Raw genomic sequence first — 24430 nt, forward strand, 5'->3', positions numbered from 1 at the left:
TCACAGGTAAATGGCGTTGTTCAGCCTGACATTTTTTTTTTAACAATGAATTATATATTTTCATTAAAACGTTAATTTGATAAGTCAATTCATACAATTTTATTCTTCCACCAGAAAATATAGTCCGGACCAAAATCTTGTTGTTAGTTATTTTGGTCATGTTGCTACAGACCCGAGCCGTCAGGTCGTCCATTCTAAACAAATTGGTTGCAATGCAGGCTGGACAGCTAATGTTCGTGTCACTAGCTAGCTCGCCAACTTCAGCTAACTCAGTCACGTCAAACAATGAACCTAGCTGCATTTTTTCTTTGTTAGAGCTTTCATTCATTTACTTGGATATGTCCATGACAATTGACGTTGATGAGTGATTTCGACTTGCTCAAAAAAAAGTTGTCTCGTCTGGGCACCGTTCACTCTATGTACGGTACTAACTTATTACAGAGATCACAATTCTAAACTGAAACATTGTTTCTGAGTTCAGACACGCAGAACAGCAAGGCTTACCAAACTAAATGATAGGTTTATCTTAAACCCGCTGTACCAAACTAAATAATAGGTTTATATTAAACCCGCTGTACCAAACTAAATGATAGGTTTATCTTAAACCCGCTGTACCAAACTAAATGATAGGTTTATATTAAACCCGCTGTACCAAACTAAATGATAGGTTTATCTTAAACCCACTGTACCAAACTAAATGATAGGTTTATCTTAAACCCGCTGTACCAAACTAAATGATAGGTTTATCTTAAACCCGCTGTACCAAACTAAATAATAGGTTTATCTTAAACCCGCTGTACCAAACTAAATGATAGGTTTATATTAAACCCGCTGTACCAAACTAAATGATAGGTTTATATTAAACCCGCTGTACCAAACTAAATAATAGGTTTATATTAAACCCGCTGTACCAAACTAAATGATAGGTTTATCTTAAACCCGCTGTACCAAACTAAATGATAGGTTTATCTTAAACCCGCTGTACCAAACTAAATAATAGGTTTATATTAAACCCGCTGTACCAAACTAAATGATAGGTTTATCTTAAACCCGCTGTATCAAACTAAATGCTAGGCTTATATTAACCCCCCGCTGTACCAAACTAAATGCTAGGTTTATCTTAAACCCGCTGTACCAAACTAAATGCTAGGCTTATATTAAACCCGCTGTACCAAACTAAATGCTAGGCTTATATTAAACCCGCTGTACCAAACTAAATGCTAGGCTTATATTAAACCCGCTGTACCAAACTAAATGCTAGGCTTATATTAAACCCGCTGTACCAAACTAAATGCTAGGCTTATATTAAACCCGCTGTACCAAACTAAATGCTAGGCTTATATTAAACCCGCTGTACCAAACTAAATGCTAGGCTTATATTAACCCCCCTGTACCAAACTAAAAGCTAGGCTGGAAGCAAGGGGAAATAATGTTAGAGTTGAGATAAATACAAGAGATGATTCGGACAGCAACATGAACATGATACTCTGATGGAGACTCAGTGATCATTTTCAGATGGAACTGTTAGCAGGCGTAGGTGTGTCTGTGACGGCCAACACAGCACGGCTTGGAACGCTGCCTACGGGGGGAGGGGCTCTTTTTTATGGGACAAATAGTAAAGATGTCACCTAACAGTAGAAATGAATGACATTATATTATCTGACTGTCAAAAAAAATAACTTATAAAATGTAGGCTACCTGTGCATGTTCATCCACTCCGAAATAACTCCACTATCCAAACAGTGCACTGCGTGTGCTCTTGCGACATTTGATGAATGTAAATGAACATCTGTTAACAAAACACCAGAAAGTGTTCCTAATGACTTTAGGTGATTTCGTCTTGCTGACAAATTGACTGTCTTTGTAGTCGGAACACATGAAATTGAGGCCGGAAGAGTCACAGGAAAAAACTTCATGGTCAGTCACCCTAACACACAGTTCATTTACTAGCCTAGGCTACAGTGTGTATTACCATGAGCTTTAAATAGGCCTACTTGTAGCCAGTGATCTAGCCTAGTGTGTTAAATAAAGAGGCTAAACTCTGATTGCGGGTCGTGGTGAAAAAAATGTACGCTCCCTATACTTTCAATGCAAATTTCTGAAAAAAAGTGGGTAAACAGCGTTCACCTGTATTTACCCTTGACTTGGCTTGCACTACTGCTGGTAGCCTACCATCTCAGCCGAGGCAATTTTACACAATATGAACACACCCAGGTTTCAGAAAAAACTGCTTATCTCGCGTAACAAAACAACTGGGAACTCGAAAATCTAGCTGGATGGATTGGATGCGCGTCTAGTTGTCTAGTGATATTGTCGACCATCATCAGCTGATCCAGGAAAGAAAACACATTTTGATAGAAAATAATAAAGTTAAATAGATGGTTGACTTCTTGTGGCCATGGAGAACACCTATACCCACACACACCTGAAAAACAAAGAAATGAGCGCTCTTAACAGCTGACTGAGAAAAGCAAACAATGATAAAATAACGGATAAATCTAATGAATTGGATTAGACTAATAGGCTATTTTGGAAAATCTATGCTTTTAAGTAGCTCAGTTGGTAGAGCATGGTGCTTGTAACGCCAGGGTAGTGGGTTCGATCCCCGGGACCACCCATACGTAGAATGTATGCACACATGACTGAAAGTCGCTTTGGATAAAAGCGTCTGCTAAATGGCATATATTATATATTATTATATTAAGAGAGCTCAGTTAAGGCTGAAATTCAGCACTACTGAGTGGACAGCGCCTCCTCTATAGAATTTGCACCATTCATGGACAGAGAGACGGTTTGTGCAGCCATGTATACATAAATGGGTTAAACCATTATAGAGAGGCGGGGGTGGTTTTATTTTCAAAATAACCACTTCCTTTTAAAGAAATAGGTGAATGGTTAAATTAAGATTATTTAGAGACCCCCAAAAGTTTGACTCTAAGCTCATGTCTCATTCAGGGGAGCTGAGTAAGAGAGGGAGAGTGAGAGGCAGACACAGAGAGGGAGAGAGATGGAGAGAAAATAGAGAGAGAGAGGGACAGAGAGGGAGAGAGGCAGACAGAGAGAGGGAGAGAGAGAGAGGGAGAAGCAGAGAGAGAGAAGCAGAGAGAGAGAGAGAGAGGGAGAGAGTAGCAGAGAGAGCGAGGGAGAGAAAGAGGGGGAGACAGAGAGGCAGAAAGAGAGGGGAGAGAGAGAGAGGCAGAGAGAGTGAGGGAGAGAGAGAGCAGCAGAGAGAGAGAGGGAGAGAGAGCAGTAGAGGGAGCGAGAGAGAGGCAGTGAGAGAGGGACAGAGAGCGGGAAAGGCAGAGAGAGAGAGCAGTCTAATGAAAATAGCAAGCGTTGTTGCTGCTTTGTTTCGGGATCCTTGAATGAGCACAATGAATCGATCGATGGATAGGTGATGGGTGGAGACAATGGATCTCTGTGAGTTCAGCAGGTCGGAACGGCGGCGTTCCACACACAATGGAGGTGCGACAAAACGGAGCGAAGGGTGGCGCTCCATCAATGATGTCACCGGAGACAAAGCACACTCACTCCCTGGCTCTCTCTGTGGCAGGGTTGTTATAACTTGCTTTTCCTAACTCAAACCTACAGAAAATGGTTTACTAACTACCATCAAGAGTAATGGCAGCTTGTACGTATAGGTAGCATGTCGAAAATTATTTCCAACCAAAAGTATTGATTTAGAGACACACAGCAACTGAGATACCAGCCTGTATCAATCAATCAAATGTATTTATAAAGCACTTTTCTCAAAGTGCTGTACAGAAACCCAGCCTAAAACTCCAAACAGCAAGCAATGCAGATGTAGAAGCACGTGGCGAGGAAAAACTCCCTAGAAAGGCAGGAACCTAGGAAGAAACCTAGAGAGGAACCCGGCTCTGTAGTCTTTAGCCTGTAGCTTTAGTCCTGTAACACTACTAGACCATGTGACCATGGAGACAAACAGTTCAATCAATTGCTTTTGTTTGGGAGGTTACTGTCCTCCTACCGCCCACCGCAACACAGATGCAAAACAGCCACACACTGGCCAAGTATCTGAGCAACTTAAGTAAAGTAACAAACAAACAGTCGTCTTCGTGGTTTCCCCCGTAGACATTTATCTTTGTTGGCCGGTGAGTTATTCTAGGAATGGGAAGCATGCATCTTTCTCTCTCTTCTTCCAGGAAGAAATGAGTTGAATAATATCCTTTCCTAAAGTAAATGTGCCTACATATTGTCTGTGGCATCATAACGCGCTCGAGTCTAGATGGCAAAAACACCATTTCTTAAGTGGATAGGATGCTAGCTGATCTTGTCACTGGTCTTTCCCAAACTGCTCTTAGCTCAGAATATATATATTTTTAAATAATATATAACAATAATATATGCCATTTAGCAGACACTTTTATCCAAAGTGACTTACAGTCATGTGTGCATACATTCTACGTATGGGTGGTCCCGGGGATCGAACCCACTACCCTGGTGTTACAAGCACCATGCTCTACCAACTGAGCTACAGAAGGACCACTAGGGCATATATTGCATTCAGCGAAAAGGCAAATCCACTGCTGTTGCTGTAGTGGCGGGACTAAAGAAGGGAGGGTGTGTGAGGGTGAGCGCGAGGTTAAGCTGTTCAATGAAATCATATTATATCCAACATATACCCAGACCACACAACGTGTTTTCACGTCTCACTTTTCAGCCTTTTCTTTCTCTCCATCTCTCTTTCTTTTCTTTTTTGATCGGAGAGGGCATTACCCTGTCTGAATCCCCCCTAAATCCATGTGGTCACACCTCTTATTAAAGAGGGTTTTGTCCCACGCCCTACACCCCCCCCTCCACTGCTCTTGGAATTCAGCCCGGGTCAGCAGATTTCAGCCCACCGTGCTTACCCTTTTTCATTTGCACCTGTTGTGCAGTTGTCCAGGAGGCAAGTGCCGAACCATACAGTCAGACAAAGATCATATTATGAACAGATATTCAATGCCTAATCTCCATGTACCCAAAGGGGAAAAGTAAAATAAAAAAACTAAATATTTTTTATTCTCTTCCATGGGAACGTGTGAGGGAATGGTATGCTGTTGGGATGTAAAGGTTTATGGTTTTCAAAAACTGTTGAGGGGAACCAAATAATATCCCCAAACAAGCAATTGACTTCAAAAACACATCATTTTAAGCCACTTCCCATTCGCTATCTGGAGTTGGCAGCGCCCTCCAGAGATAACATGCATGAAAGCTTTGCGAAATATTGCTTTATTAGGCATACACAGAACTCAAAATGAACCTGAAAATTGTGCTCTATTTTCTATCCCCGAGGGCCCCTTTTCCTGCGCCTAGTTCCCATGATGTCATGGCTTTTACATTTTCTTATATTATTTGTTCCCACCTCCCTCTTTTTCTTTTGGGCCTATGTCTGCTTTTCTCATGCACCTTTATCAGAGTATTTTTCATCTCCATCAAAGTGGACATGTTTCTAGGTTACCGTGAAGGCCCTTGAGTTCAGCCTGAATCACATTTTTTTCTCAAGGTTTAGGGATGTAATATTATAAGCTGTCCATTTGTTTCCTAGGTTGTTTGGTCTGTATAAAAAGCTCCCCAAACTATTCAAAGCAGGAATGCGACTTTCTCCTTCCTACCATGTTTTAGAAACCTAACAGGGTCTCTTTGTTTGTGTCTTGCAGTGCTGACATATGAGAATGTGGTGGAGATGAGCTCTGAGACAGAAGAGGATGACAAGAAGCTGCTCTCAGAGGAGAATTGCCTGACCAATGGGGAGGAGGGTGGTATCCCTGCCGGAGGCAGAGTGCCTAACCTGGAGAAATCACCCAGGGTGGGCCACGCCCTGCTGTCCTACAGGGGTGGAGCAGAGGGATCAGAGGGCGGGGACGGACGGCAGAGCCACCACCACGCCTGTCGCCTGGGAGACAACCAACACAGACACCTCAATGGGACTGGTGAGTGATCTGATCAGGTCAACACCTGCACAATATAAATCAGTAGCCAAATCAATCCAATGCATTTATATAACCCTTTTTTTACATCAGCCTTTTTTTTTTACAAAGTGCTTTGACAGTAAATCAATCAACACACCTCACTTATGTATATCAATTACAGAACTCATAATAGTACAGTATATTCACCTCTTCAGTTTCTGCTAAAATAGTTGGAGCCTGGGAAATGGCTTTGTTCTCTACTCTGTCTATTTTTTCAATTTCCGGATCTCTGTGAGGTTGACAGGAGATTGTAAAGATTAACACAGTGCTCTATTCTAGTGAGATGTAATGCTGCTGAAATACAGTCAGCACTTTAGCTGCTTTACAGGCTCACATCGCAAAACCACCTCCCTCACTCCCATACTCATCTCTGTATGACTGTTCACACTCTCTAGGACCTCTGACCTCTGACCGTTCTCTGTCCCCTCTTTCCGTCTCTCTTTTGTCTTGGTTTTGTTATTAAAGCACTGTCTCATCAATGTTTCTCTCTCTGTTGTCTTGGCTCGGTAAAAGCATTGTCTCCTCATTGGTTTCACATACATTCAGGGGAATAAAGTCAACCCCAAACAGTTCAATATTCTCAAAGTGTCGGCAGAGGAGAATGTCACAATATTTTAGTTCAATATATGAAGCGCTGTGAAACAGCCAGCCTTTCATTCTCATTGACCCATAATTGTAACTCTTATAATTACTCAGTTTAGTGGGCTGTGCCCAACGGAGCCTCTAACTCCCGCATACAGGCAGAGCTACCAATGAGAAGCAAGTAGCGCATGTAAAACCTGTCAACCCACCCTCTCTCTCTTTCTCTTTTGCTCCCTTTCCATTCCCCCCTCTTCTTGCAACTCATCTGCATCAGTGACAGGACCACTGGTGTCGCCAGGGCCGCAAAGACAAATACTTTTAATTAGAAGCCAAACGGGATTGTTAAAGATGGAGCCAGGCTTTTGCAGGACTCATTAACATCCCTAAATGAAATTCTGAGCTTTATGACGCCCATTTACATGCTTAATAGGCCCCCCATTCTGTGGCCGCCTGACAGATACAGAGTGCAGAGAAAAACTCATGCGAGACACACTGTTTTTTTTAAAGTGTAAAAAAAAATGGACCTGCGTTGACTATCCGTCTCTGTTAATGACTTGGTGGTGAGCTGCGCTGCTGAATTTGGAAATATGAGGGACTGGGAAATAGTTTTAGAAAATTTGAACCCGGTCCAAAACGAAATGTAAATGAAAAGAGCCTTGATATGGGGAGCATATGTGTATAGAATCATTATTATCATGATCATTATAAGAAAGCTGTAAAAAGAAATCAATGCCAGATTAGCACATCTGCTACAGTCCATTATAGCTAATGCTAACCTAGCTATTTGCCGAATGATTTGATTTGAATTCAACTGGCATTTGACATTTATATGTAAACGGATGAAAGATGAGAGATAGACAACCCACATATTTGATATATTCATTTCACTCAGGTCACAGATGTAAAAGACTCGGATGTCACTTCCAGGTACTGAGTCACATCGAGAATGCACAAAGGATCGAATCAAGATTTACCACAAAAAATAACAGAAATGCTCATTTACTGTACACGCCACCTTGCCTCTGCCTCTCTAGGGAAAAAAAGACGACTGAGTGAAAAACACAAAGAGCCTCCATTTTATATTTCAGATTTCATATACAGTGCAAGTAGTACTGTAAGTGTAGTGAAGGAGGGGCCTACTGAAAATAGAATGAAACTTGAGAACAGTGTCTAGATTCTACGACAGACACAGGGCGTGACTCACATGTCTTTGTCCTTACTCTGAGGCCTGGAACCCACAAAAAGCCCCATGTTGGCTGAATGAAACTCATTCTGTAAAGTCTGGCAGTGATTCTGAAGTTGAGGCGAAGGGAAGCAACACTTGGTTTCCCCATCAGGAGAGGCATGCATTATTGCAGTTGTTCTCTGAAACATGCAGCACCGCCATTTTATCTGCGTGGTTCTGGGGCGAAACATTGTCGGGAGAAGTGTGAGACCTCGCTTCTTCATTACATTTCATCTTGGAATTATGAGAAAGAAAATAGTTTTCATCCACAATATTTAGAAATTGAAGTAGGATAGCTACCTTCAACAAAGCCAATCGACTATAAACATTGATCCTATGTTGACATGTTCTCAATAGGTTGTGCATAGTACCTTGTGACTCATTTGACTCATAGCAAGACTATTTTGGTATAAAAAGGCACAGCATCAGGTTCCTGTATGACACATTGCTCATGAGGAAGGAGGTTTTGAAAAGTAACCTGCTGTAAATGAAAGAGGGGGGGGTGAATCTGGCTGTTCTCGTCCCCACCCCCACCTCCCCTGCTTGCAGGCAGGGGTGTTGTATATCCCTCCTTTGAAGAGGGAAAGCGTATGATTCTTGTGACTCCTGTTGAGGAGTCACATGACTGGGGCCAGGAGGAACAAACAATGGGCACAGTATATGTACACCCCTCGCCTGCCTGTCCCTCATTATCAGAAAAATACATTCATATTACAAGCCGTGGCTGAATGGAAAGAGGTACTTAACTGAATTGTCAGGGTAGCATGTGCATTCTAGTTGACTTTGCCTCAAGTGTTAAACCATGGTCATACTTCAGTTTATTGAGTGCTGTGATAGCCACAGTTGATTGTCTGATTTTTGAGCCCTTTTCTCCTCTCCTTCATAGATGAAAGGAAGGATGAATATGATCCCTTGGTGCCAGAGGGGTCTCTTCACTCTGTAGGAAGTGGTACAGGTGACTTCCACACTCTTTATTGAACTTTTATTTAACTAGGGAAGTCAGTTAAGAATACATTCTTATTTACAATGACGGCCTACCCCGGCCAAACCCTAACGAAGCTGGGCAAATGTGTGCTGCCCTATGGGACTCCCAATCACGGCCGGTTGTGATACAGTCTGCAATCGAACCAGGGTCTGTAGTGACGCCTCTGGCACTGAGATGCATTGCCTTAGACCGCTACGCCACTCAGGAGCCCCGCATACAAAACAATATATGGGGGATTGTAAATGATGCAGACACATACATTGATGGAAGCTACAATCTATCTGCAATATTAAAACTGATCTAACCCCTGAAAGAAAAGACAAATATTTATATATAACACACTAGGAAGAGACATGATTATAACCCCTTGCAGCAGGTGATATACCTAATAGGAAACACAAACACACAGTCAAGGGCCACGAGAGAAAATGCAAAGCAAACATTTGCAGGTTGAGTGAGAGCGCAGCACAAATCACATCTAGCTACAAAATTGAATTTTGACCTAAATCTCATTTGTTTGATTCACGTACTTTCAAATTGGTTTAAAATTGTAGTTTGTCCTGGCAGTGAATCACAATGTCTTTGCAGTTAAACATTTTTATCAACACAATCTTGCCTTACGTAACTTCAAGGGATCCAAGCCTCTTGGGGACAGTTCTGTGTCCTTCGTTTTAAGGATATTTTCAACAACAAAAATATACACAGTATCTGTGTCACAGCTGCAGACAACACATAAGCCAATAGCAAACAGTAGCCACACTAACTGCCCTGATTTGTTAAATCAGCTGGTGAATACATTAGACACCTGATGTACCATTACACCTACACTGACTGTTTGGCAGATATAGCCTCACATCTTCTTACTCATAATCAAATCTCTGCTTTAAATTATGTAGAGAGAGAATTCTAAGTGAGATCTGTAAACCAGAAAATCTAATTGCAACTTAAACCAATTACCTGTTACACTAGGAAATATTTAAGTTAAAATGTCTAAAAGCTTTAAAATGGGTTGTGAACATCACTTAATGATGAAATTATCTCTTATTTTTCTTTGTCGAGGCCATTACATGGCATCATTATCGGTAACTTAAATATATACTCCCCTCTAAGTAGTGGCTTAATGCTTCCCTCCCCCAGTGTCCTTCATCACATTTAGAGACCAGTCTGTTTCCCTGTGTGGCCAATATAATGTAGCTGTGCAGCACATCTCAAAATGGGGGAAGGAGAATGGAGACCGACCAGTGTTCTCATTTGTCTTCCTCTCTCTTCTTCTCTAACTCTCCCTCTCCTCCTCCTCCTCCTCCTCCTCCTCCTCCTCCTCCTCCTCCTCCTCCTCCTCCTCCTCCTCCTCCTCTCCTCCCTCCTCAACTCCTCCTCCTCCCCCTCCCTCCTCCTCCTCCTCCTCCCCCTCTCCATCCTCCTCCCCCTCTCCATCCTCCTCCTCAACTCCTCCTCCTCCCTCTCTCCTCCTCCTCCTCATCTCTTCCTCCTCCTCCCCCCTCTCCTCCTCCTCCTCCCCCTCCTCCTCCCCCTCTCCATCCTCATCTCCTCCTCCTCCTCCCCTCTCCTCCTCCTCCTCCTCCTCCCCCTCCATCTCCTCCTCCTCCCTCTGCTCCTCCTCCCCCTCCTCATTTCATCCTCCTCCCTCTGCTCCTCCTCCCCTCCTCATTTCATCCTCCTCCCCCTCTCCTCCTCCCCCTCCCCCTCCCCCTCTCCTCCTCCCCCTCTCCATCCTCCTCCTCATCTTATACAGTTAATGGAATGGATGGGGTGTCAGAGCTTGACGACTACTTCACTAAGTGTAGTAAACTGGAGGAGAGTGATGGCCTCTCGGCCAGCATCGCTGAATACCTCCAGCGTGGCGACACCGCCATCATCTACCCAGAAGCCCCAGAGGAAGTGACACGACTCGGAACTCCCGAAACCATTGGGCAAGACGAAAACGAAAACGGTGAGAATCCATAAAATCCATTTGACAGTTAATCTCTGATTATTTGCAGTCTCAGAAGCTGCATTAAAGGCCTTCCACCCTGTGCCTTTGTCCCCAATAGTGTTACTGACAGACTTTTATGGGTAGTCTGTGTTCAAGTGTAAGCTGATGGTGACTCTACATAGAGTCTTTGTGAAGCAGAGATAATCATGTTGCTTGTTGTACTTCCTCTGTTTACAACCTGGGCATACTGCCCATCAAGGTCTACTGGCTGGCCTTATGACAACGCCTCCTCCTTTCCCCTATACAGAACTGTCACCTGGGACTCCAGATGCTTTCACCCAACTGTTGACCTGTCCTTACTGCGACCGGGGATACAAGCGGCTGACATCTCTCAAGGAGCACATCAAGTACCGCCATGAGAAGAATGAGGAGAGCATACCCTGCCCACTGTGCAGCGAGACCTTCTCACACCGAACACTGCTGGAGAGACATATGGCCATGCACAAGCCAGGGATCGATCAGGTAAGACAGACAGACAGACAGACAGACAGACAGACAGACAGACAGACAGACAGACAGACAGACAGACAGACAGACAGACAGACAGACAGACAGACAGACAGACAGACAGACAGACAGACAGACAGACAGACAGACAGACAGACAGACAGACAGACAGACAGACAGACAGACAGACAGACAGACAGACAGACAGACAGACAGACAGACAGACAGACAGACAGACAGAGGGGTGATGTTTTTCTGTTTTTCTTTTACTATTTTCTTTCCTCATCTCATCTCCTTCACACTGTTGTGTCGTTGTGTGGGTCGATCAACGATCTGGGTGAAACACACAGTATCATTTTAGGTCACTGCCCTTTACTAATTTATTTTTCCTTTTAAGATTTGTGTTAATTATAATGGCTTTAATGGCTTCCTCATGGTGACTGGATGCTCTTTTCTTCTGCATGGAGAATCATATTCTCTTGAGTGAATTAGTATTCTCCTTTCCTCTTCCTGTCATCCTCTACTCCTCTCACATTAAACAAGTTACTTCAGAACCCCACACAGCTTCAGACCCCCACACAGCTTCAGACCCCCACACAGCTTCAGACCCCACACGGCTTCAGACCCCCACACAGCTTCAGACCCCCACACAGCTTCAGACCCCACACGGCTTCAGACCCCCACACTGCCTCAGACCCCCACACAGCTTCAGACCCCCACACAGCTTCAGACCCCCACACAGCTTCAGAACCCCACACAGCTTCAGAACCCCACACAGCTTCAGACCCCACACTGCATCAGACCCCCACCCTGTTTCAGACCCCCACACAGCTTCAGAACCCCACACAGCTTCAGAACCCCACACAGCTTCAGACCCCCACACTGCATCAGACCCCCACCCTGTTTCAGACCCCCACCCTGTTTCAGACCCCCACACTGCATCAGACCCCCACCCTGTTTCAGACCCCCACCCTGTTTCAGACCCCCACACTGCATCAGACCCCCACCCTGTTTCAGACCCCCACCCTGTTTCAGACCCCCACCCTGTTTCAGACCCCCACACTGCATCAGACCCCCACCCTGTTTCAGACCCCCACCCTGTTTCAGACCCCCACCCTGTTTCAGACCCCCACCCTGTTTCAGACCCCCACCCTGTTTCAGACCCCCACCCTGTTTCAGACCCCCACACGGCTTGTTCACAGCTGCATTGTGTTGCATCTTTCTTTAGTGAGGCCTGCGTGGGGTGTGCTAGCATATTGCCTTCCTCAGGCCATCTGACTTTTTACATCAGCTATTGCTAGAAGTGGACCAGATTTGATTAGAAATGAGCACTCATACATAGTAGCAGAGATTTGGACCATTTCCTATGGTTCAATACGCAGTTCTTTCACTGAGCATAGCGTTTATTAAGTACCAGTTTTATAGATAGGTAAACAGTAGCAGCACTGTCACTTTATTCCTAGTTATTTGTACATGTCTACCTCAATTACCTCGTACCCCTGCATGTCGACTTGGTACTGGTACCCCGTGTATACAGCCTAGTAATCGTTACTATAAGGGCACAAGGCGAGACCCAAATGCAAACACGAGGCAGATGGCAGAGCTACAATATTTATTCTAATAAAGGGAGGAGGCAAAGGCAGCTCGGGGACAGGCGAGAGTTCATAAACCAGGTCAGAGTCCAAACAGCACCAGACGACAGGCAGTCTGGAGGTCAGGCCAGGCAGGGGTCAGAAATCAGATCCGAGTCCAAAACAGTACAAGGGGATAGGCAGGCTGGTAGTCAGAACATGCAGAGTGGTCAGGCAGGCGGGTTCGGAGTCAGGACAGGCAAGGGTTGAAACCAGGAGGACTAGAAACAAACAGAGACTGGAAAAGATTGGCGCAAGGAAAACCACTGGTTGTCTTGTCAAACCAGATGAACTGGCACAGAGACAGGAAGCACAGAGATATATATACACCGGGGATAATAAGCGACACCTGGAGGGGGGTGGAGACAATCACAAGGACAGGTGAACCAGATCATGGTGTGACAGTTACTGATTGTGTATTTAAATATGACTTTTTTTAATACGTGTTTCATTCTTCGATTTCTCTATTGTCTTTCTCTCTGAGTTGTTTGGGCCCATCAGTAAGCTTTTCATTGTTAGTCTACACCTGTTGTTTACCGATTCGTGTGATGGATAAAGTTTAATTTTGTATTTTGTATTTTGATTTTAACCAGGGAATCAGTACAAGTACAAGCATTTACAACCAGCAATTTGTAAACATAAAGACCAAAAACCAAAAGTATAGGCCTTTGTTTCTGTCATAAAACAGAACCTACAACTGTCTCTTCTGACGGACCATGCAAATAAGCAGTGGAATCATTACAATTGTCCAATTATAGTGATGATAATAGTCCGATTCCCTTAAATAAGCACCCTCCTTCCTCCCGGAGTCCCCCTCCACCCCCTCACCTGACCCCCCCCCCCCCCCCTTCAGACTGGCTTAAATAAGCACCCTCCTTCCTCCCGGAGTCCCCCCTCCAAATCAAATCAAATCAAATCAAATTTTATTTGTCACATACACATGGTTAGCAGATGTTAATGCGAGTGTAGCGAAATGCTTGTGCTTCTAGTTCCGACAATGCAGTGATAACCAACAAGTAATCTAACTAACAATTCCAAAACTACAGTCTTATACACAGTGTAAGGGGATAAGGAATATGTACATAAGGATATATGAATGAGTGATGGTACAGAGCAGCATACAGTAGATGGTATCGAGTACAGTATATACATATGAGATGAGTGTGTAGACAAAGTAAACAAAGTGGCATAGTTAAAGTGGCTAGTGATACATGTGTTACATAAGGATGCAGTCGATGTTGTAGAGTACAGTATATACATATGTATATGAACCCCCCTCACCTGACCCCCCCCCCTTCAGACTGGCTTAAATAAGAGCAGATGGTATTTCCCCCCAGTGATCTGCAGTATCATAATCCTCAAATGACTTTAAGTGTTAGTTTAGTTCTGTACTTCCTCTCCAGTTAAAAGAGTTAAAGAAAGGATCTTATGGAAGGTCATTATGACTATGCTACCTTGGTGCACCGGACTGTGGAGGGATTTCCATTTGAGTGCGACTGAGTTCCCTGTGGTAACTTTTCTGACACCTCCTGCTTAAAACCCAAAAGGTCAGAAGGATCGTGAGGCCCCGCTTTCACGGTCTGTATTCATACTGAAAATCAAGATCAAGCGAGCTTTTGCCCTTCTGCTCCATTGGTGCAAACATGTCAATTGTGCTACTCTGCTTATCCTCCGTGTGCAATGGAATTTATTTTTAGCATGGGGTAATTGTTCACACATTTGGTTATGAAGGCAGGTTCTACCACATCAGTCATTGGCCCCATTTTTTTCAGATCGCTAGCATTTTCACAATGTAGTCCCCTTCAAGCCACATTCAGTCGTCTAACTCTAATCACATGCTCTAACCTGAAATGTCACCTGCTGCCATACATACACACATACACAAACACAATAACACACCGATATATAGATTCTTCAGCAAGCATTAGTGAAAAGGGATTTTTTTTTACATTGAAATTGTACCATGAAAACCTCCCACATCTTTCTCATAACGGTCTTTGTGGGGCTTTATCTCTCTACATGCTGTTTTTATTTGTTATCTGCACTCATTTGAATTTCAGGAAATGCACCTACACTAAACAGTTACCTTTGAACAGAACACAAAAAACTCAACCCACACACTATTCTCAAAATTGATTTATGAGTTCCTTGCACGCTTCATCATTTTTATTAAACCATTTCAGATGTAAAACCCTAAAAAATACTTATGCAGTTAGATGTAGTTAACGTTTGTGACGGAGGGTTATTGTGTTGCAAGGTAGCCTACCGTTGAAGCTACGACAAATTCATTACATTCCTTCTCAAGGCCAGCTACCTTGAAATCTCACCCAGTGCCTGGTTCATTTGTGACTCCCACACTTACACAACACGTTTAGGTGGCACTGATGTGAAAACTCTCTTTTCTATCTCCTCCACAGCCCCAGCTGCTGAGTGAAGGGGCCGGCAATCGCAAGTTCAAATGCACTGAGTGTGGAAAAGCCTTCAAATACAAGCATCACTTGAAGGAGCATCTTCGCATTCACAGCGGTAGGTACTAAAATGAGTCAAGCCGGCATCAGCCCACCATTCTAAAATGTATTCATGTGACTGTGGCTAGATGACAGAGAGGGCTCATGCCATAAGAGTAAAATTGATAATGTTCCTTTTTGGCCTCTGTCAGTAAATGAGTCATTCTGTTTTATAATAGCTCACTGTTTCAGACCTGTTTTATAACTGACTAACTCCGCCATATGGATGAGGCCATAGCTCAAGAAGACAAGAGTTGAATAGACGTGTAATAGATATAGAAATTCACATTTTCACACTGAAAGAAATCTTCAGCTATTTCACTACCAGCCAATTGCAAGCATTCAAAATGGAGTAACTTGAGATTCATGTACCTGTTTATCGTTTATAGGCGAGAAACCATACGAGTGCTCCAACTGCAAGAAGCGTTTCTCCCACTCCGGATCCTACAGTTCCCACATAAGCAGCAAGAAGTGTGTCGGTCTGTTCTCCGTCAATGGACGAGTAAGTAATGGAGGAGGCAACGCCAAGGCTGGCTCCTCCCCTAACTCCACCGCCTCCTCCCCGGGAAGCCCCGCCCTGGCTCTGCTCCGCCACAAGCTGGAGAACGGCCGCCCCATGGGGCTCCAAGACCAGCAGGGCCACCTGGACATCAAGGCAGAGCCAATGGACTTAAACGACTACCGGCTACTGATGGCCTCCCAGTATGGCGTCGGAGGACCAGGGGGCTACATGAATGGAGCCTGCCGAGGAGGCAGCCCCCTGGGGGTCCACAGCACATCCCAGAGCCCCCTGCAGCACCTGGGTGGAATGGGGTTGGACCTGCCCTTGCTGGGATACGGGTCCCTGGGGAACAACCTGAGCGAGGTGCAGAAGGTCCTCCAGATTGTGGACAACACAGTGTGTCGGCAGAAGATGGATGGGAACCCGGAGGAGATCTCCAAGCTCAGGGCCTATATGAAGGAGCTGGGGGCTCAGATGGAGGAACAGAAGCTGGCCTTGTCCTCTCCGCATGCCAGCTTCCAGGCGGTGGGCCATGGCAGCCCCACCAAGAGCATCATTGACTACACCCTGGAGAAGGTGAACGAGGCCAAGAGCCTGATCGATGACTCCAAGAGGCAGATCAACATGGACATAAAGAAGGAGAGGCTCAACCACTCGACGGATCGTGAGGACAAGTCGCACCACGAAAGCCACCTGGTTCCATTCCTGCCGTTCTCCTGCCAGTTCTGCAAGGAGACCTTCCCAGGGCCCATCCCACTGCACCAACATGAGCGCTACCTGTGTAAGAAGAACGAGGAGATCAACCACCTTCAGCCCAGCGAGGACTTGTCTCTCAGCCACAGGGGAGTGTTCCCCTCAGACCAGCAGGCGTCCCTGCTGTCCTCTCTTTCAGAGAGGGGCGCCACCAGCCCCGCCAACCCCTTCAAGGACCACATGTCAGTGCTCAAGGCCTACTTCGCCATGAACACAGAACCCAACTCAGAGGAGTTGCTGAAGATCTCCATCGCAGTCGGCCTTCCGCAGGAGTTCGTCAAGGAGTGGTTCTCCCAGTGGAAGTATCAGCAGCAACAACAACAACACAACAAGGGCAATGCCAACCCCAGGAAGCAGTCACCGCCGCCAGAGCGGAGCAGTGCAGAGGAGCGCAGGCACCACAGGCTAACCAGGTCACCAATGTCCACAGCGCAACACGTGGACCGTATCATGGCACTCGCTGATTTACACGGTGGCAACACCAACGGTGACCGTGACGCTCTCCACAGACACTCAGAGGCCAACCAGTTTACAGCAAACAGGCAGACGGGTGACAAACCACTAGACCCCTTGAACCAACTTAGAAGCAGAACTCCATCTCCTCTAAATCTCTCCTCCACTTCTTCTAAAAACTCCCAGAGCAGCTCGTACACTCCAAACAGCCTGGCCTCTGAAGGGGATGGCCATGGGGGGGACGCACCGTTGGACCTTTCTCTGCCAAAACACATGATGAGCAACAGCATCTCACTGGGAGAAAAGAGGTTCGAACCAAACGGCTACGTCTCAGACTGCAACGGTGACCACCACCATTCTAGCCGGGAGCAGGGTACTGAGCCCATGGACTTGGCCCACATCAAGAAGGAATTCCTGGGCTCGGAGAGAGACAACAGAGGCAACCGCGGACACCAGATGGAGAAGAGTGTCAGCCCCATCTTTGGCATCAACCCCTTTGGTGGTGGTCACATGTACACATCTCTGCCCCCACATGGAGCATTCCCTCCGCCTAGCTTCATGCAGGCCCAGGCCAGCATCCCAGGCCTGAGGCCATACCCAGGGCTGGATCCAATGAGCTTCCTGCCCCACATGGCCTACACTTATGCAACTGGGGCGGCTACATTCGCTGAAATGCAACAGAGGTCGAGGAAGTACCAACGGAAAGCAGGTTTCCAGGTAAGCAAGCCCTTTTGTGGTTTCAGGTCCATTCACTAAATCCATTTTTAGTAAGAGCTTAAAAATAAACATTTTGCCCTTTTAAATTAGTATCTAATGGATAAAGTTACACTCAACACCAAACAAATTAAATGTTTTAGATTAGTAAAAAAAAATGTTAAAGTTGTGTTTTTGTCAAATAATTTCCTGTAATTAGATGAGTTTGCACTGTGGCTGTCTGTTTTGTATATGCGTCCACTCCACACATCAAATCCACAACACAGACTTAAAAAGCCCATATGTTCCCCTTTTTATTGTCTCCTCTCCTGGGCAGTAAGAAGGGTCTTACACAGGTCGTACGGATTGACGACTAAGCCCTGTCCAGACTTGGGATCAAACTCAGAGCAGAAGGTGTCTTTGTTTTAGGTGACAGGTGTGGATTACTTACAAACAATTGAACAATATGCCTCTCTCATCTCATAGGGGGAGCTATTGGACGGCACTGTGGACTATCTGTCAGGCCTGGAGGACCTGACAGACGAATCCCTCCTCTCCCGGAAGAAGATTAAGAAGACAGAAAGTGGTATGTACGCGTGTGACTTGTGCGACAAAACATTCCAGAAGACCAGTTCCCTCCTAAGACACAAATATGAACACACAGGTATATAACATTTGGACAGTTGTTTTTTACCCCAACCTCCCTCTTTACCTTTGTGCCAGTCCCCATCCATGTTTTGTGTCATTTGAAAGCTGTCCTTTTTTGTTATTTCATCCTCTCTCTCTTTTTTTCCCTTCTTGATCACGTCATTGTCCCCCCCCCCACCAATCTTAATAGTTATTTTCCTCTCCTCTTTCATAATTTCCATTATAATGTGTTCAGATCCATGAACTTTAACGTGTTCCTTTCTTATTGACAAGGGGTTTGGGAATAGTGGGCTGTTTGGATATGAAAGCAGTTACATAAACATTCGGTAAAAGTAGAAGTGAGCATCATTGCATTCATCACAGACACCATAGTAGTAGTCATTCTGACTCCAGGCATTCTAAATGACATCATCATATTGTAACGGCGTTCGTCTGTTGAAGGAAGAGAGTCGGACCGAAATGCAGCGTGTTTGTTAATCATGATCTTTAATAAATGAAAACGAAACGATACATGAAATAACTCAAAATACAAAAACAACAAACGGAACGAAAACCTATTACAGCCTATCTGGTGAACACTACACAGAGACAGGAACAATCACCCACAAAATACAAATTGAAACTCAGGCTACCTAAATACGGTTGCCAATCCGAGACAAGGAGAATCACCTGACTCTGATTGAGAATCGACTCAGGCAGCCAAGCCTATACAACACCCCTAATCAGCCGCGATCCCAAATACTACAAACCCCAATACGAAAAACAACATATAAACCCATGTCACACCCTGGCCTACCCAAACATATAACAAAAACACAAAATACAATGACCAAGGCGTGACACATATGGTCTCCAGAAGTTACAGGACCAGTGGCCATTTTGGAAACAAACATTCTGCTTCAAGAGAGACTGTCTTTTTAAAGATCACGCTAGTATGTTAAGACACAGGGACATACAGTGTATATACTGTGCCTTCAGTGACAGGGACGAGAATTACTGCGCTGACACTGGTGGTATTTAACAGAATGACAGGTCGTATAGGAGGCTTGCCTGTGTGGCCTGTTTGGTTATTTTTTAAATGATCTTCAAAGATGTGACCTCTCCTCCTGGGGACTCCTCTCTTTCAGCATCCTGTAATGGAATGCCCCATGAGGAATTCTCTGTCTCCTCTATTTTTGTCCCACTGTAGGGAAGGTGGGGAGGGCGAGGGGGGGGGGGGCACTTAAAGTATGCCAACTATGGATGATGTCGCAGGCATTCCAAGGCTATCTGAGGATAGGAATCGCCTGTGTGTGTGTCTGTGTGTGTATGTACATTCTGTTGCGTGGCTGCTCGCCTGTGTGTACTTTATGTGTACTGGCTTTCGTAGGATGGGAGGTGTTTGTGCATGTGAGCGTGGGATGTGCACTTTGGAAGGGTGCTATTATATGGGCCGATTGAACTTGCATTTGAGAGGCCCATTTTGTCTAATAGAAGGGAATATATTTCCGAAAGCACTGCTGAGTTATAGTAAAGCTTTAGTGCGAGGAGCTGCATGTTGCGGGGACGGGGAAGAGGGGCAAACGGGGCTAGTGGTGTGAAGGTCCTCCTCCTATAAATATAACTGTCACACCATCACGTGAAGGATGCCTAATCCTACTCGTTTTAACCTGGACCTATGATGTCATGAGAACACGCTGTCACTGGTGCCAGGCTGCACTTCAGTTTCACCTTGCTTGGTGTTCGAAACATCTGAGTTCACTGGCTTAGCTCGCTGCTCGCCGGCCCCGCCCATCATAGAGTGGTGAGGGGTTTTATTTCCACCTGACTCCCCACCGGGTTTTCTAGCAGCAACTCAAATTAGCTCTAAAGTTAGATTGTCAACCATAAATTGAGGTTTACTTTTAACGCTTTGTTTTCTAAAATGTATTTGAGAAATGTACTTGTATTTATTTGTACTATCACAACATTACTCATTCCTATCATTATTGTGTCCTATAATAATTTTCACCATGATGGAGGGAATGAAGAAATCCATAATGATGATATCAATGCTTTTACACTCAGTATACACATAACATGATCAATACATTCTGTGTCAAGTCAGACTAAATTCACTCTAATTTTGCATGTGTGCTACGTGTCTGTTCTCCTGAATAACTCTTTATTTTCCCTTTGTGTTTTTCTGTGTTTCTAGGGAAGGGAACCATAGTAACACTGTAGTAACACCTCCTCTCCCCTGTCTCCTGTGTCTCCGCAGGAAAGCGACCACACCAGTGCACGATCTGTAAGAAGGCCTTCAAACATAAGCACCACCTCATCGAGCACTCTCGCCTGCACTCTGGAGAAAAGCCATACCAATGTGACAAGTGTGGCAAGCGCTTCTCTCACTCAGGCTCCTACTCCCAGCACATGAACCACCGCTACTCCTACTGCAAGAGGGAGGCCGAAGAGAGGGAGGCAGCTGAGAGGGAGGCGGAGGAGAGGGAAGCCTGGGACAAGGGCCAGGGCCCCATGGAGCCCACAGAGCTACTGATGAGGAGGGCCTACCTACAGGGTCTGGGGCCGTTGGGCTACTCAGACCCCGAGGACCAGCTGGAGGACGGGGGCGACACCATCCTGAGGGATGGCACGGAAGGAGGAATGAGGGGAGGACGAGGACAGAGGGAAGTGGACGAGACGTATGAGGAGGTGACAGACAGACGAGAGGCGGGAAGTTTCATGGAAGGAGAGGACGAGGGTGACGGAAGGATGGACACAGCGAGGGATGATGAGGGGAAAGGTGCAACGCATTCGATGGATGACAGTTCAACAGAAGGGAAAAGAGACACCAAGTCAGACCATTAGGAAGCAGATTAAATAAATTCTGCAGTCAGTCCCCAAAAAATAATGCAGAAAATATTTGTCGTGATGGTTTGTTTCATTTCCTTTTCCCATTCTTCCAGCAAACATGAAACTTGCTTTGTTTTCAGAAGGGCACTGCAGTGGCTAAGTCAAGCAACTTGTAGCTTCTCAGAAGCTCATAATGATGGACTCATGGAATGTGGTGACTGACTGCCAACATCAGAGTTGAGATGACAAGCTGGGTGGGATTATTTAAGAATCAACATTATGATGTAATAATGATTATGATTATAATAAACAAATTAAATGGAGCTGTCTTTAATGTACAGTGTTAAATAAGGCCTAAAAGCTGTGTGGTGCTATAATGTTGTTAACCTTTGTGTTTTATTGTGTTCATACCCCAAACCAGGAAATTGCACTCTGCCCCTTTAATCACTACAAAAAAATCAATAAAAAACTATTTAAAAACCCCTATGTATATTTATACCGTGCTTGAAGACTTGGTAGCAGTCCGTCAGTGTTGTACTTTGTCTACTACTTACTGTGATGTCCTTGGTTCTACCCTCCCTTTTGCTCTGCAAACTAACCACACCATTTTATGTCTTTATGTGAAGGAAACTTTAAACCTGTGTGATTTTGTCTTAAAATGGACTGGAATGAAATGACAGAATGAAATAGAGAATTGTGAAATATGAAGGGCTCCATATGACAGACAAGAGACTTAGTATGTTTTATTTTCTCAAGAGAAAGCCTTATATGCAAACCTTTTATTATTATTATTATTATATTATTTTCACCTGTGCGTTTCTGCAAGTGCCATCCCTGTACAGTGTAAAAATCAGAGTTTACTTGTATTATCTTTGCTCTGGCTTCAGTATTAAATCAATATTTCACCTAGTTTTTCAAAGTACCTATGTCAGTATTAGCATCGATAGAGACAGCAGTTCGTTAGTTTACATGTTTGTGCAATTCTATGTATTTTTCATTACCTTTTTTCAGCATTACTTTTGTTTTTGTAGATTTTTTTCCCAAGCATAAATTACATTTCAATCAAATTTTAAGATTGCCATTTTATTTATGTGACTCATTTTATATTTCCTAATTGTATTTATTTCATACTGTAGTGTACAGTATTATAGTTCCTCAACAAATATATTTTAGTAAAGGATTCTGTCATTGACTATTGGAGAAAATCATCAATAGAGAGCACTCTATGGTATTTGGAAAAACAGTCATTATTAAAATTGTCAAATTTGTTTTTATCATTTTATTTCCTTTAAACTACTGGAAATTCGAAATTTGGGGAACTTTTGATACAATATTGTGAAAACACTGTATTTTTTGACAATAAAAAATCCACTTTAGTCATCCAGGTAAAGAGATTAAGATAGAGGGTGTGTTGATGGAAAATTCCTAAAATGTCTTAAGTAGGCTATTATTGAATTTTTTATTTCTCTTGGAAATGACCTCGAATAAATGTAGCCAAAATAAATTTGAATAAAGCCGTGTTATTCTTCTTGTACTTGAATGACTTATATTTATTATCAATCTAACAGTGATTATTTATACTTGCAAACATTTAGGAGTAGGCCTGTAGCAGTCTCATCTCTATAGAATTTGTATTAGGCAAACTCAGCGATATGACGTAGATGCAGGACAGCATACAGGGTTTTTTTCCACTACAACTTAGAGCGTTGAAGTGCAAGGCTCAACTTCTCCCCTGTTTTAGTGCCCTGGCTACCATGCGGTACACAGCGTGAAGCGAATCCTTGCACAGATGCGTTGCAGCATGCTCATCTCAATATATTGCTACCAGTATTACTACTATTGGCAGTCCTCAATCCATGTTCATAGGTTGAAGTGAAAAGTTATCCATTGCGACACATACAGTAAGCTTATATCTCATACGTGGCCTCACGTGGATCTTAGAAACCACGCATAATACATACTAGCTGTTTTACATTGGATGCCAAGACGCAGTTGATCTTTCAGAATAGCCTATTTCTCCATAGGGAAGCGTTTACCACGAGTAAGGCAATAATGCCTCTCAGGTTTGAGGATGGATTAACCTACTGTTTGTTTTCCAATGTCCTAACTAGAAAGCACATACAAGGGATGTGAAAATGTCACAGTTCAGTGTTTGGACTGGAGACTTTCTAACGGAGCATGTCACAGAAGGGATGTGAAAATGTCACAGAAGCAAGCGTTTGTGTGTTGTGTTTTTGTTTCGCTTTACAATTGAATAATAATAGAATTTGAACATACCAATATAATGGTACGTTCAATAAACATTTAAAAGGGAAACATTTTCAAAAGTACTATAGACATTTCTAACTGTCCATGACAAGCTTCTAGTCAGGGATAGTTACAATTTAATACAAAGTAATTAGCACAGACTTTTACTTTACTATAAAATGAGAAAGAATAATCTAGCATCTCTCTCTCAACTGTTAGTTATTGCTGCCTTTACACTTGTGTGATTAGTTCTGCTGAATTATGACCTTCTGATGTGGATTCTACTTCATGTGAAGATTTCTTAGAGGCTGTGTGAGAGACTTTTTAAATTACTTTCGCCTCTTTGAAGTTTAAAAAGACTAGGCTTGAGCTCAAATTACCACAGAAGCAGACAACCAAACTGGCCATGAACTGTTTACACAGGATCTCAGAAGACTTACATTATCCATGACCTTACTAATTTAACTAACATAATGAAATGCAAATAAAATCCCCCCCCCCACACACACACACACACAAGATAAAGTCTATTTTAGGATCTTGCAGATGTTGGGTAAAATATTGTACATATCGTCACTGAGTCCACTAAAACATGGAAGATCAGTTGTTGGCAGAGAATATGTTCACAAGTAGCCTAGAAAAATCATCCCTTGACAGTATTGTCAAAATAGTGAGCGAAAAAAGCTCTCTCTCTCAAGCCAGTGAAGACCTAAACAACGAACAGCGTGAGGGGCGTTCCAAAAACTACACCATCACGCACGGACGGAACGAGTGCGTCATTTTTTCTACCAATAACATTCAGGAACAAGGTGAGTTTTCGTTCAACATGCAGACAGAAACGAACACTGACATGTGCACTGCATGTTGTTTCAAACACTTTCTATAAAGCGACGCTTTATTTCTACATTAATTTGTCTTACTGAATAGAAAAACAATTGTCAATTTGCATAGGGAGACTGTACATTTTTTCAATGACATATA

The 24430-nt window shown here is 43.9% G+C and overlaps 1 protein-coding gene across 4 annotated transcripts in view; it reads left to right on the plus strand.

The window, feature by feature from the left end:
- Positions 1-22736, plus strand: part of LOC124048607 (zinc finger E-box-binding homeobox 2-like) — a 96343-nt gene extending 73607 nt beyond the window's left edge. For 2 of the 4 annotated variants that reach the window (XM_046369565.1, XM_046369593.1), the window contains 8 exons: positions 5661-5933; positions 8666-8734; positions 10518-10715; positions 11005-11219; positions 15253-15361; positions 15732-17767; positions 18230-18407; positions 20631-22736. In XM_046369565.1, the coding sequence (XP_046225521.1) occupies positions 5661-5933; positions 8666-8734; positions 10518-10715; positions 11005-11219; positions 15253-15361; positions 15732-17767; positions 18230-18407; positions 20631-21217 (3665 nt within the window). In that variant the 3' untranslated portion in view covers positions 21218-22736. The remainder of the gene's footprint in view (positions 1-5660; positions 5934-8665; positions 8735-10517; positions 10716-11004; positions 11220-15252; positions 15362-15731; positions 17768-18229; positions 18408-20630) is intronic. The other 2 variants (XM_046369584.1, XM_046369575.1) reach the window with 2 other exon arrangements.
- Positions 22737-24430: the final 1694 nt, after the last annotated feature.

This window comes from Oncorhynchus gorbuscha, linkage group LG01, assembly GCF_021184085.1.
Source record: "Oncorhynchus gorbuscha isolate QuinsamMale2020 ecotype Even-year linkage group LG01, OgorEven_v1.0, whole genome shotgun sequence".
Classification (NCBI taxonomy): Eukaryota; Metazoa; Chordata; class Actinopteri; order Salmoniformes; family Salmonidae; genus Oncorhynchus; species Oncorhynchus gorbuscha.